At 40.7% G+C, this 12,011-nt stretch overlaps 1 protein-coding gene across 1 annotated transcript in view; it reads right to left on the reverse strand.

Annotated features, from left to right (window-relative positions):
- TRPM1 (transient receptor potential cation channel subfamily M member 1) overlaps positions 1-12,011 on the reverse strand; it is a 135,931-nt gene that overhangs the window by 16,369 nt on the left and 107,551 nt on the right. The window contains exons 22-26 of the mRNA XM_049905708.1: positions 7,730-7,904; positions 6,112-6,132; positions 4,989-5,133; positions 2,817-3,019; positions 1,522-1,654 (exon numbers count right to left, since the gene is read on the reverse strand). Of these exons, the coding sequence (XP_049761665.1) occupies positions 1,522-1,654; positions 2,817-3,019; positions 4,989-5,133; positions 6,112-6,132; positions 7,730-7,904 (677 nt within the window). The remainder of the gene's footprint in view (positions 1-1,521; positions 1,655-2,816; positions 3,020-4,988; positions 5,134-6,111; positions 6,133-7,729; positions 7,905-12,011) is intronic.

Here is a 12,011-nt window from a genome sequence, read left to right on the forward strand (position 1 = left end):
AGCATACACACGTATCTGTATCAGAAACTTTAATTCTGGGTCCTCGAGCTATGATGATGACCTAGAGTCCCCTTCGACCTGTCTTCTCCAAGCTCATCCTTCCCCCACATTGTTAGTTAAACTCTTTGGAACAGCATATTATCAGTTATCACTGACATTTAACAAGTTTTCACTTGCTTTTACTGACGATAAAGATTCTCAAAAATTACATACTTAAAATGTAGGTAGTGAGGGTTTCTTGTTCCCATCTACCCTTGCTTGTTACTCTCTCAGCTGTGGGGGGAGCAGTACTATAATTTTCAAGCTTGGAAAATGTCACCGTTTCTGTCCCTCCCTGACCTGCCTTCCTGTACTCATTCACTGATTCATTCACTCATGCATTCATTCAGTCTGCATTTATTGAGCACTTTTTTTTTTGCCATGCAGATGTGGTCCCTGGGTGGTGCAGACAGTTTCTGCAGGACTACTACTAGCCTAAAGTTAGCGGTTCAAACTCACCCAGCAGCACCATGGAAGACAGGCATGGCGATCTGCTTCCATAAAGATTACAACCAAGAAAACCCTATGGAGCGGTTCTCCTCTGTAACAAACGCCGGTCACCATGAGTTGAAATCAACTCGATGGCAACGGGTTTATGTATTTATTTCGGTTTACCATGTAGATCATGTGGATTTTGCATGGTCCTGAGGATTCTGCATGGTCCAGGGTCTGCAACAGAGACCCTGCCCTAATTTAGAGGCTTCCACCCTCCCCAGGGAAAGACATGATTGTCAGCACAAAGTACAAGGTCCCTCGGGGCACAGAGGAAGGGGCCCTTATCTCTGCCCCGGGAGGTTGGGAAGTGTGTCCAGGAGGAGCAGGGACGTGAGGCGGGGAAAAGGGATCAGCCGGGAGGGGAAGACGTAGGCAAAGGGAAAGGTATGCACAAGAGCGGAGGCAAGGTGGTTTCCTGAGCGGTGACACAGCCCTGCAGCTGATCGTTCTCTGCATTAATGCCGGCTTTTATTGTGGAAAACGCCATTTTTTAATTGTGGAAAACGCCCCATAAGGAAATGCCCCCATAAGGGGGAGGGGGCAAGAACTGTCAAACGCCCCCATTTTTTTATTGTGGAAAACGCCCCCATAAGGAAATGCCCCCATAAGGGGGAGGGGGCAAGAACTGTCAATTTTATTTATTTTTGGCCCTGAATAATCACAATAAATACTATCATTCAGTTCTTTATAAGATACACAATGATGACCCAGAAACTTTGACGCTGTTTTGGGAGGACACAGTGGTTAAGAGCTCCTTGGAAACCCAATGGGGCAGTACTACTCTGACCTACAGGGTCGCTATGCATCAGAACCAACTCCACGGACAAGGGGTTGGTTAGTTGGTTTGTTGGTTTGGGAGCAGACACGTCTGAATAAACCTGAGAAGTCAGAATGAGCATTTAAGCGTTGTTTGGCATCCCCCGCAGGTTCGTGGAGGCCTCCGCGAACCCTGGGCCCTGGGCCCTGGGGCAGGCCGTGCAGGCGCACCTCTCGCACGTGATGCGGATGCGCTCGTCGCTGGACGACTGCTGCTGGTCCTCCTTCTCCTGGAAGTGCTCCTGCACGCACTGCGCCTCGAACTCGTGCAGCCGCTTCAGCTCCTCGTCGCTCAGAAACAGCTCTGTGTAGCGGGAGAGGTGTCGTCGGGTGAGAAAAGAATCCATTCAGTCGCCTTACTGCGAATTTCACAGCCCAGCTTTAATTAAACTCCCTTTTCCACCACGTGTAGGCAATTCTCTGGCTACTTGTTTATCATCCCCAAATAGGTTTTTATATACAGCAATCGTCTTTCTGTTAGAGCAAAATGGCTCACTGGTTAACACCAGAAACAAAATGACGCCCGTTAAAAAAAAAATTAGGAAAGTAAAAACCAAGTACCATCTTCTGGAAAAACTTCCACATCTATGGATAGAGTCAAAAGCATAGCATTATTTTCTCACCTCTTTAGATGCAATAAATTAAAACATCTTGAAAGGAACATTGAATTTATGGAGAAAAGTGTTGCCAAGAATTCTCAACTTCTGGTCCCTTCAGCTGGCTTTCAGTCACGTTGCTATGGAGAGGGTGCCGCTTCAGGGCCAGCATGTGTTACAGAGCAGAACCGCTCCACAGGGTGTCCTGAGCCCTGCTGGTGCAGTGGTTAGGAGCTATGGCTGCTAACCAAAGGTTGGCAGTTCGATTTCACCAGCCCTCTGTCCTGTAGGGTCGCTATGAGTCGGAATTGACTCGATGGCAACGGGTTTAGTTTTTGGTAATCTTAATGGCAAAGACCCTAGGTGGTGCAGTTTGTCTCAACTGCCAACCTAAAGTTGGTGGTTCAAATCCACCCAGCCCTACCTCAGAAGAAAAGGCCTGGTGATCTGCTTCTGTTAAGATCACAGCCAAGAAAACCCTTTGGAACAGTTCTACTCTGTAACATATGGGATTGTCATGAGTCAGGGTTGACCTGATGCAACTAATAACAATCTTAACGGGAGTAGATCCCTAGGCTTTGTCTTCCTGGGTCCCCCGGGTGGGTTGGAACCGCCAACCTTTAGGTTAGCAGTCAAGTGCAAGTTGTTTTCCACAGCTAGGGAGCTTCTGTAATTTTAATTACTAATAATTAACAAAACCAGAATAAAATTGACGCAAAATGAAAAGCATTCTGGAAAGAACAGCAGTTGGGCTAGAGTGCAGTGTTTTTACACATTTTAAGTAGTTTCGTGAGATTTCTATGAGAGTGGTCAGTTGGAACACTTTCTTGAAATTAGCCCAGGATAGAAATGAAAGGGTCTTGCACATACTGAGTCCGTGATCCCGTTCCTCTTGGTCCCCTTCTCTTTTTTTCCTGCAGTGACCACTAAGGCGCGTAATGATGATGTAGATGTGGCTTAAAATGATCATGGGTGGTGGTAAGACCGGCCGGTCATGAAATGTCATAATCAGCTGGTACCTCTGGAATTTCCACACTTGGTTGGATATTGACTTTACTTCAAAGAAGGTATTGCTGTAAAAAGACATTTTTAAAGTTATTGATATTATTATTTTTTTTAAGCTGTGGTTTCCCAGATCAGTTACTCCCACTGAAATGAAAATATAAAGATGCCTTTTAGTGCCATTTAGGATTGATTTCTGGATTACGCATTCTCTTTGTTTATCTGTCAACGTGGATTATCTAGGATCAAGGACATAATTAAGAATTAAGTGTATTTGAAATTGCTATAACTGCTTTCTGGAAAAACCACACCACAATCTACTGATTCATGTGCCAAGAATTTTTATTTCATATACTTTAAAGTATGAGCTATTCAGCTAAGCCTTTTGATGTATTTAAACTTTCACTTCAATCAAACATCCAGTTGACTACTTTTTTGTCACTGGATTGATTAATTATTAAACTGATTTGATCAATGGTGCATTCTTTTGGACTTTGGGTAGGTACACAAGCTTTGCCTTCTTTTAGCTCCAACAGGAGACAGTAAGCGCAGTGTTGTTAGAAGTTGGAAACCCTGATCAAGCTTGTTGTCTCTTGACACTAAACCAAAGCCAAACCCACTGCCGTGGAGTCGATTCCAACTCATAGCAACCCTGTAGGAAAGAGTAGAACTGCCCCTAGGTGTCCCAGGCTCTAATCTTTACAGGAGCAGGCTGCCACATCTTTCTCCCTCAGAGCGGCCAGTGGGTTCGAACTGCCGACCTTCCCGTTAGCAGCCAAGACCTTAACCATCACACAACCAGGGCTCCTTCTACTGATACTGGGACCTTAAAAAATCCACTTAACCGCCCATGGCCTTAGTTTCCTCATCTCTCAACCCAGGAGTTTGTACCAGATTCTCTCCAGTGTACCGTTCAGCTCTAAGTTCATATTTTTATGAAGGATTTTTCCTGTACATATTTCATCTTAGAATCTAATTTTTTTTTTCCCAACATTTACTAAGCATGGCCACATACTCAGCAAATCATGCCAAATGGCCAAATTTTACAAGAAGCTTGATTTAATAATTTAAGCTTTTTCTTTCCTAGGCCATTTTTTCTTCCATTCTATAAATCATAAGAAAAAGATTTTACATGATATCACAGTAATTGTAACAGCTTATGAAATTGATACTGCTTTCTTTATGAGTTGATATTGCTTTCTGTGCCTCTGATAATGAATTAAAAGCACAACTACCTCAAGAGACTTTCATCTAAGAAAATATTTTCATGAGATTAAAATGTATGCTGAAGTGTTAAAATACCAACCAAAGATGAAATTTAAATTTATTTAAATGTTGATGCATGATTTATGAATACATAAAGGCTGATTCATCTGTGACTGAACAAAGAAGACGGCAAAAATTATATCCTTTAAAAAAGCCCCAGTAAAATGTGCAAATACATGGTGCCATGGATTGAATTTTGGCCCCCCCAAAATATCTGTCAACTTGGCTAGGTCATGATTCCTTTGTATGACTGTATAATTGTCTGGCATTTTATCATCTGATGTGATTTCCCTATGTGTTGTAAATCCTATCGCTATGATATAATAAGGTGGATTAACGGCAGTTATATTGATGAGGTCTACAAGATTAGACAGTGTCTAAAGCCAATCTCTTTTGAGATATAAAAGAGAGAAGTGAGCAGAGAGACGGGGGACCCCATATCACCAAGAAAGCAGTGTTGGGAGCAGAGTGCATCCCTTGGACCTGAGGTTCCTGTGCTGAGATGCGTCCAGACAAAGCAAAGACACAAGGACCTTCGTCCAGAGCTGACAGAGAGAGAAAGCCTTCTCCTGGAGCCAGCTCCCTGAATTTGGACTTCTAGCCTACTGGGCTGTGAGAGAATCAACTTCTCTTTTAAAGCCATCCACTTGTGGTATTTCTGTTATAGCAGCACTAGATACTAAGACACATGGTAACATGGGAAGTTTCTGAGAGTAACCTGGAAGACTGTAAAGCAGTAATAATAAGAACATGGTCATCAGCCCCGGCACGTACTTGAAGACAGCTATCAGCAGGTTCACCAGCAGGATGTTGGCCACTAGCAGGTAGCAGGCCATGATGGCGGGGGTGAGCCAGGCACCCGGGATACAGGGCGGGAGCCGCTTGCCGTCCTCATCATACAGGTTCTCACCACAAGGAGCTGGAAGGTAAGCTTGCGTTTTTGTTTTGTATGTATAATGAAAGGAATAAGTAACTGCTACATATATTATTAAATTACCTATTTATTTTCTGATTTGATTTTTTTCTGATTTCACAAGCAATAATTTTCTGTGTGAAAATATCAACTCACATGAAAAAGAAGCTGAGAAAGTCATTACTGCACTCAGGGATAAAAAAAAAAAAAAAAACCCAAACCATACCGTTGCTGTCGAGTTGATTCCATTCCGACTCATAGAGACACTATAGGACAGAATAAAACTGCCCACAGGGTTTTCAAGGAGCAGCTGGTGAATTTGAACTGTTGGCCTTTTGCTTAGCAGCCAGGTTCTTAACCACTGCACCACCAGGGCTCCGAGGACAGTCATTCTTAATTTGTCATATTTGTAAACATTTTCCCATTTGTTCATTGTGTTTTTGATATACAGAAATTCTTAATTTTTCCACTGACAGATCTATCTTTATGGTTTCTTCCTTTACTCTTATCCGTTAGGAAGTTCTTGTGTCTTCTAATTGTTTACCACTAGCTTATGTTTTCTTGGTTTTATTTGTACATTAATGTTGAAAATAATTTTATTATGTAATATGAGGTAGACATAGATATTTTAGAATATGAGGTAGAGATCAAACTCCCTTCTGCCCCTCAAATCAGTTCATCAACTGCTCTGGTGCCACTAAAAAAAAAAAACCTTTCCTTTCTCTGCTCACTTGAAATGCCATACTTTATCATATAATATAGAACCCATTTTAGAAGAAAAAAAATAGGATGATTCCCAACAGTGTTTAGTGAAGTAATCTTTATGATCTTATAGACTGCTTACTTTTATGTAAGCTTAAAAAAGCATTTGGCATCAGAAAAGAAGGATTTGAAACTTGTATAAGACAATTAGTAATCAGCTAAGGAAAAGACTAATTAATAAACATGTTTCACACTATAACCATCAATTTCATGTCAACTTACGATTAATTTCCATGGCATAGACTATACAGCAATTGGAAAGCAGAATTTTTTTTTTTTTAGTTGTGACAGGAGAGGAGAAAAGAAAACAAGATGCAAGTTAAGAGAAAGTAAGACAAGTAATTTAAGGACACAAGAGCTGTTTTGCTGTCAAGAAATGCAAAGGTTGCAAACTTTGAAATTACAGACTTGTGCTTTTTTTTTTTTTTGCTTAGGAACAGTGATTGGGGTGTTAATTTTACTAATAAGTTATTATTTCTATTAATTTTAGAAAAATATATTTTCATGGATATTTATTTTACGACATGTCATAGGCAACAGCAAAATCTCAGTTTAAAAAAATACTGTGAGAAAGACATGGTGCTACTGGCAGATGATCATTTTAACTTACAGGTTAACCCACTGAACAAGCATTCCTTAAGTTCCAACACGAACATATCGTAAACACAAATGGATACAAAATTACTATGTAATAATTGACCTAGTTGGGAAACCTTCATTTAATGGTGTCACTGAACATAGTATAGGCTCAAGTCTGTTTCTCCATCTTCTGTCATTAATAATAATAAAAAAAACAATAAAAATATTACAGCTTATGCTGGAGTTGAGGCTGTTAGCATGCACTTGTATTTACCCAAACTAATATTCTCCTAAAATGAAATTAGATTTTTATGTTCTGGCTTACCTAGCTACAAACAAATTCAGTAACTGACTTTGTGGTACTTGCAGTAGGAGTGTGATCACATTGTGTTATAAAAGCTAGAGAGAAGGTATTTCGTGAACCAGTTATCAGTCTGACTTAGAGTAGATGACATACTGATAACCCTGAGTTTCATAAGACAGGAGGATGTTTGAAATCTCCTGTTCTCAAATAGGAGAACACAGGCAGAGAAAGTATGAACATGTGAATGCAAACGTTGGTACTGACATGAAAATAGAACTAAAGAGCCTCATTCATTGGTGGTGCATACCTGTCCCTAGTGAAATAGGCACAGAAACACTGAGCTTCACTTCCCTCCAACACAAGATAATCTAACCTACTAGCTCAGCCTGAGGGGAGCCGGGGTCTACATCCCCCAGAAATCCACGGCAGGATTGCAGCTCGTTTTCTCTTCCAGCATCCAGATCACTGTGATAATAAAAATAGTACTGCAGTAGTGAAGGGGAAATTGATCACTATGTAGACAGTGGGCTTGATGACTTAAAAAGGAGGAGGATGCGAGGGCCCAGTTATCCTGCATGCTTACCATTTCATTCTACCTGAATAACACCACCATCTCTACCCCAGGGTGGAGTGAAATCTGGACTGGAGAAAAACTAAGAGATTGGCATTGGAACTACACTGACTCCACAGGATGTGCACCAGATCCAGCTAAAGGGAAGTGAGACTCAGAATTCTGCTTAATGGTTTTTAGAGTAGAAGAAATTACTGATATTTCAAAATCTACATTTTATCATCTACGAATGTACACTTATTTTGTTCACAAAATAATTTGATGCCTTGTGAAGCACAATGAAAAATATTTTGTTTCCAAATGAACACATATTCGTCCTTTAATTTGAAATCAATCATCTGCCTCAGAAGCAGGGAAGAGAATCTTACTATGAATTCTATTCTTACGGTCTATCTGGTCTGCAAACACCTCTCCGTAGATCATCCAGTAGGGCATGTAGAAGATGTTGCGGGCTAGTCTCCAAGAAGGCTCCTCATCTGGGTGCAGAATGGCTTGTCGGGCTACTCCAAAACTCATCAGCACAACCAGCATGATGACCACAAAATACAGCATGTCGATCATCTGAACAGAAAGAACACCTGCCTCTTTTACTGTTTGATTCCTGGGCCAAGATTACCCTGGTCCATTATATTGCTTTCTCAAGGGCTTAATTAGGATGATGAAAGCCTCTATTCCTTCTCTCTACCCTGTCCATGGGGCTACTCCCTGCAATGCAAAGGCTTACTCTAGAACATTGCTATCCTCATCTCCTGCTCTTAGTCCTTGCTTCTCCTCTACTGTTGCCCATAAACAAATGTACCTCTAGTAACTACAATTGCAGACAGAGAAAGGGAAGAACTATGAAAGAAGATGGAATCTGTATGGGAAACTAAGGAGTAATAAGAGGAGATACCTAAAATGGTAAAAAAATAATGAATCAGAAGTATACACCAATGCTTATTCATTCATTATACAAATGCTGAGCAACGGTTACGATGAGCAATGATCTAGTCACTGTGGGTACCCAATCTGTAAAATTCCTAATTTTGGACATCCCTGAAGGTGAAGGTCCTTGCTGGGATAAGCTAAACCTAATCTCTCTTAGCTGGAAACTACTTGCCCTTTAAAGAGTTTCCTAAACTTAAGACTTTTACTTTTTTCTGGGACAAATCCTAATACAGGCTATTTTAGGTAATGTAAGGATATTCTGTTCGTTCATTTTTAGTTTCACATTGTGTGGCCTGCTCTGGAGTAAACCTCAGCGTGGATTTGTCTTGGCCTCATCACACAGCATGGATTTATCTTGGCATACTTTAACGCAGGTAATTCTTTTTTTTCTTCCCAAGTGATATTAATTAATTAATTTTTATTTATTTTTTATTATGCTTTTAGTTAAAGTTTACAAATCAAGTCAGTCTCTCATACAAAAGTTTATATACACCTTGCTATGTACTTCTAGTTGCTCTCCCCTTAATGAGACAGTACACTCCTTCTCTCCACCCTGTACTTCTGTGTCCATTCAGCCAGCTTCTGTCCCCTCTGCCTTCTCATCTCTCCCCAAGACAAGAGCTGGCCACATTGTCTCATGTGTCTGCTTGAGCCAAGAAGATCACTCCTCACCAATATCATTTTTTATCTTACAGTCCAGCCCAATCCCTGTCTGAAGAGTTGGCTTTGGGAATGGTTCCAGTCCTGGGCTAACAGAATGTCTGGGGACCATGACCACCGGGGTCCTTCTAGTCTCAGTCAGACCATTAAGTCTGGTCTTTTTACAAGAATTTAAACACAGGTAATTCTAATTACCTATGTCAACTCCAGGCGAGAGGACAGGAGCCGAAGATTGTCCGGAATGCAGGTGGGGGAACGAACCAGGGCACACTTTGACCTTGGCTTCTACTACCCGTTTGAAGATTGTCAGTCAGGGTATTATTATATAAACATTCTGAAATGAATAAACCCATAGAATCTCAAAACCAAGTCCTCATACTAAAGAACGCTGAAAAATGTTTCCAGGCATAAAGAGTAGAATAAATATTTTGAGACACCTATTTCGCTGCTTTGTTCTGTTGTATGTAGGGTCGTTATGAGTTAGAACTGACTCGATGGCACCTAATAACATTTTGTTGCTGAATTCCTATTGCATGAAACTTGATGTTCTCTTACATCCCGGGAAGGAAGCAAGCTCTTATAAAAGAGGAGGATATTCCTTTATCTTACTGTCAAAATATCCTCATTAATGTTAAATCAGAAAGAATAAAAAATGAAAGAAACTGGTCATTCTTCACTTTAAACATGGTATGAAAGAAAGAAACTAACATGCTGAGTGCCTGATAAATGTCTGTATAAAACCAGTCCAAACCAAACCCACTGCTATCGAGTTGATTCCGACTCATAGCAACCCTATAGGACAGAGTAGAACTGCCCCATAGAGTTTCCAAGGAGCGCCTGGCGGGTTTGAACTGCCAACCTCTTGGTTAGCAGCCATAGTGCTTAACCACTATACCACCAGGGTTTCCAATGTCTGTATATATGGCAGTTCTACTGTGTCCTATAGGGTTGCTATGAGTCGGAATCGACTCGTCGGCAACGGGTTTTTTTAAACGGGTATAGGATATATATACGTATATATATATAAAATATAATTTGGAACATATATATATGGCACATTATTTCCTTTTCACCTTTACTACACAATTTTGTTGTTGTTAGTCGCCATTGAGTTGTCTTTGATTTGTGGCACCATTGTGTATAACAGAGTGAAACATTGCCTGGTCCTGGGCCATCATCATATCAATGGTATGTTTGAGTCCATTGTTGCAGCTATTGCATAGTGCCTTCCAACCTAGGGGGCTCATCTTCCAGCACACTATAGGATAATATTACAATTTTATAATTGGCAAAACTGAGCCTCAGAGAGATGAAGCAATGTGTCCAGCTAGGAAATGACCAGCCTGGTTTGATTCTAAAGTTCACACTCCCTCCATGACATGAACTGATTTCTTCAATACAACTTTATCAACAATACTTTGCATTTCCTACAGTGATAAAGAACTTAATCACTTGATTGAAACTGAAGCCTCAAATATAAGTCCCTCAGGCCCTGGATGGTACCCTTGGGATCAGGTAAATTATGGCAATCTTGCTCTACTTTGGAGTGGATTTCCATGGAGTTCACACAGAAAGAGGAGGAGAGCAAATTCTGGTTTGAGTACAAACCAGAGTGTCCTGTAGCATGTGAGAAATTCTGCGATTCTGAAGGGACAAAGTGTTAAGTGATGGCCAAGGGGAAATGTTGGAGTGGGGAAAGTGTTATGAATTGAATTGTGTTCCCCCAAAATTTGTGTTGGAATCCTAACCCCTGTTCCTGTATCCTGTTTGGGAATAGAGCTTTCTTTGTTATGTTAATGAGGTCATATCACTGTAGGGTGTGTCCTAAACCTGATCACCTCTTCTTTTTTATTGTGCTTTAGGTGAAAGTTTACAGCTTAAGTTAATTTCTCATACAAAAATTTGTACACATATTGTTTTGTGACATTAGTTGCAATCCCCACAATGTGACAGCACACTTCCCCTTTCTGCCCCGGGTTCCTGTGTCCACTCAACAGTTTCTGTTAAATCTAATCACTTCTGAATTATGAGAAGCAGCATAGACACAGAGACAAGGAGCACAAACTGGGGAAGACAGAAGCACATGTGAAGATCTCAAGGAGCTGAGGAACACCAGGGCTACAGATGGTGGGCCTAGAGAAGCTGAGACAAGAATTTTCCTCTAGAACCAACAAAGGGAGAGTCTTCCCCTATAGTTGGTGCCCTGGTTTTGGACTTCTATCCTCCTGAACTGTGAGAAAATAAATTCTGGTTCTTTAAAGCCACCCACTTATGGTATTTCTGTCACAGAAGTTCTAAGACAGAAGAACTTAAGACAGAACGTACTCTACCCACTGCTGTTGAGTTGTTTCTGACTTATAGTGCCCTGTAGGACAGAGTAGAACTTCCTCATAGGGTTTCCAAGGCTGTAAATCTTTATGAGAGCAGACTGCCACATCTTTCTTCAGTGGAGCGGTTGGTCGGTTTGAAATGCTTACCTTTCAGTTAGCAGATAAGCACTTTAACAGCTGGGCCACCAGGGCTCCTCTAGAAAGTACTATACAAAGGGTTAAAGAGTACTCCATGGTCCATCCACCTATGGACAATTGATCAACAAAGGGCGGGAGTCCATTAAATGGGGGAAGAGATAGTCTCTTTAACAAATAGTACTGGCAAAACCGGATATCCATTTGCAGAAAAATGAAATGGGATCCGTACTTCACACTATACACAAAAACTAACTCAAGGTGAATCAAAGACCTAAATGTAAAACCTAAAACTGTAAAGATCATGGAAGAAAAAATAGGGGCGAACCTAGGGTCCTAGTTTGTGGTATAAATAGACTACCAAACATAATTAAAAATGCACAAACAGCAGAAGATAAACTAGACAACTGGAACCTCCTAAAAATTAAACACTTACATGCACCAAAAGACTTCTCTGAAAGAGTTAAAAAAGAATCTACAGACTGAGAAAAGATTTTTGGCAACGTCATATCTGACAAGGGTCTAATCGCTAAAATTTATAGAAAACTGACACCTCAACAACAAAAAGATAAACAATACACTTAAAAAATGGCAAAGGACATGAACAGATACTTCA

The sequence above is a fragment of the Elephas maximus genome, chromosome 13 (genome assembly GCF_024166365.1).
Source record: "Elephas maximus indicus isolate mEleMax1 chromosome 13, mEleMax1 primary haplotype, whole genome shotgun sequence".
NCBI lineage: Eukaryota > Metazoa > Chordata > Mammalia > Proboscidea > Elephantidae > Elephas > Elephas maximus.